The sequence below is a fragment of the Aplysia californica genome, unplaced genomic scaffold, assembly GCF_000002075.1.
Source record: "Aplysia californica isolate F4 #8 unplaced genomic scaffold, AplCal3.0 scaffold00189, whole genome shotgun sequence".
NCBI lineage: Eukaryota > Metazoa > Mollusca > Gastropoda > Aplysiida > Aplysiidae > Aplysia > Aplysia californica.
In genome coordinates, this window is record NW_004797459.1 from 577178 (window position 1) to 579761 (window position 2584).

Here is a 2584-nt window from a genome sequence, read left to right on the forward strand (position 1 = left end):
GTCAGCTCACTTGGCCATGGTGTCAGCTCACTTGGCCATGGTGTCAGCTCACTTGGCCACGGTGTCAGCTCACTTGGCCATGGTGTCAGCTCACTTGGCCATGGTGTCAGCTCACTTGGCCATGGTGTCAGAGACAGTCTTGAGCCCCGAGGACGCAGCACTAGAACGGCGTAAAGAAATGAGTTTGTCCTTCAACTGCTTTTGGAAGGTCCGCGTGGCCAGGCAGGAGAGACAGAGGAAGAGGCCTTGCAGCGAGTTGAGCACGATGAACAAGTATCTGAGCACAGCTGACGGACACAGGCCACTGACCAGGCCCAGGCTCCAGGTCAGTCCCACAAAAGTTGTCAGTCGGACGCAGACGATGAGAGTGGTCCGCTGACCCTGGTGATGACGTGTGGAGCAGACGCCAGCACTCTGCCTGGTGCGGTGTATGTTCACTGTTGTCAAGGTGAAGAAGGTAAAGTTTAAAACTAAAACACACGCAAGTGGGGTAGCGAAAAATATGAGCAGGCTGATTTTGGAACTGAACCAACACAGGAGTTTGCCGTAGCCAGGACTAGCATAGCTTGTAGGTAGGAAGACGTCCAGAAGAAAAGCTACGCCAACTGGGAGACAGGGAAGTGTCCATGCGTAAAGGCTGTACCATCTAAATCTGGATTTCGATCCCCTCAAAATGACGTAAGACTTTGAGAACGTCCGCCATGTGTCGTATGCCATCACATTCATCCACAAAAAAGCTGTGAGGAACTTGTAGTGTATGAGCACCCCAGTGACCCGACACAGGGCAGACACTGGGGAAGTAAACCCGCCCAGCAGAAGTAAGGAGTTGGAAAAAAACAAAGCCACAACGAGTGAGACAACGATGTTATCTGGGAGAGTTCGCGAGGGCTTCACGAGGCAGTAGAGCGAGAAGGTGAGGAGAAGGGCGAGCAGTGAGACACAGATGCCACAAGCGCTCACGATGCTCTCAGCCCGGGTGAGCACGTACTCCATGTCGTACCCGTGGACGGAACTGTTGCCAGACACCACCATGACGTCATGCGTACATACATAAACGCCGTTGGTCGTCACCTCAAATTTCCTACGATCGAGAATGACGTCATGAACGTGTACGTGGATGTGTGTTTTGTTGAACCGGAATTCCGTTTCCTTTAACCTAATTTTTGGACACAGTAACGTGGAATTATCGGGGTCGGGGAGAGAGGTTTCCACGGAGTCGTTCTTTGGGCGACATCGATCGCCTTGAAATATCAAACTCCCGGGACACTCTACGTGTCTGCAGGAAATCGATACAGGATCAAATATTGATTCTGAGCTGCACACACCAGTCTTTGTTTCGTGCTCCGTTGTGCTAACTGAGCTATTGTGTATTGTCCTTTTGGTGCCTCGGTCGAGATAAAAGAGAAGAGAATAGGAGTAAGGGGATCTGGGATGTCCAACGGTCGGGGTCCCGCCGTATCTGTGACAGGAAACATGCTCCATGTCGCCCACGAAACACATGGCACACGACGGGTTCTTGAAGGAGTAGTAAAACCTGTGTACAATGGCAGTCTCTTTGCTCTCCTTGCAAGTCTCGCTGACGAGTTTAGGAACCCTCTCGGGGTATCTACAAAAATCTTTAACCCCCGGCAGACACGGCCGTATCGTAAACTCACTCTCAAACGGGGGGACGTATTGCAAAAAACACCAGGGTGTCTTCACCAGAAGTTTTAATGACGTCATCCCTGAGGAAGTCTCCATAGATCCAGAGCAGACAATTTTGGGAACCCAGCGGGCAAATCTTTCCCCGTGACACAAGGCGCAGTACAAATTCCGGTATATGGCTCCTGTCTTCACCCCCGTGACCGGAAGGTCAAGGTAAAAGTTGCCAGGTTTTGAGACGTCCAAGTCAACATCTGCTCCACACAGCTCCCTGTACTTGGGAAAATCCCAGGATTTCGGGCACTTGTTGATCACATAGACAGAGTCTGTTTTGGAAATACTATTGAACTTAAGACAGGAGAAGTGATCCATTTTTAAACCCATGTAACTGCTTTCACTTTTAAGAAACTGCGCTAAGGGCTTCTGTGATGAATCAGCATCAACACAGCAGTCTCCAAAGAACGAGCACACACTGTCACAAGCACACCCCATGTAGTCGTAATATCCCGGCCAGATTGTTGGGTCCAGTTCTGACCTCAAACGTTCCTTATTTCCGCAGTACCAGTTTCTGCAGGAAAATTCTAACGGTCCCAGTGGCTTCTCTTTTCTACTTTCAGAATCAACGGCTTGAGTTTGGTATTTCACATTATGAATAATGCATACACATATTATGCACGATATGAATATGCAGCGGTATCCGAAGCTCATTGCCATTTTGTATCACTCGCTCTGCTCTGTGTGAGGAGTATTCACAAAGCAGTGATGGACGTTTGTGCAAGGCCAGAATATTCTACATCTGGACTGCACGCACAATATTATGTAGGAAGTATTGTTTTAATTTCTTTCTTTCTTTCTTTTTACCTCAATCAAGTCTACGTGACTGCTGTGATTTTCCCCATTGCGGAGGCTCAGGTGTGTGTGTGTGTGTGTGTGTGTGTGTGTG

The 2584-nt window shown here is 49.1% G+C and overlaps 1 protein-coding gene across 1 annotated transcript; it reads right to left on the minus strand.

Moving 5' to 3' along the window:
• Positions 1-8: 8 nt before the first annotated feature.
• LOC101851641 (G-protein coupled receptor Mth2) lies at positions 9-2559 on the minus strand. The gene has a single exon (XM_035969856.1). It carries the CDS (start codon positions 2353-2355, stop codon positions 112-114), a length of 2244 nt encoding a protein of 747 aa, XP_035825749.1. The 5' UTR covers positions 2356-2559; the 3' UTR covers positions 9-111.
• Positions 2560-2584: the final 25 nt, after the last annotated feature.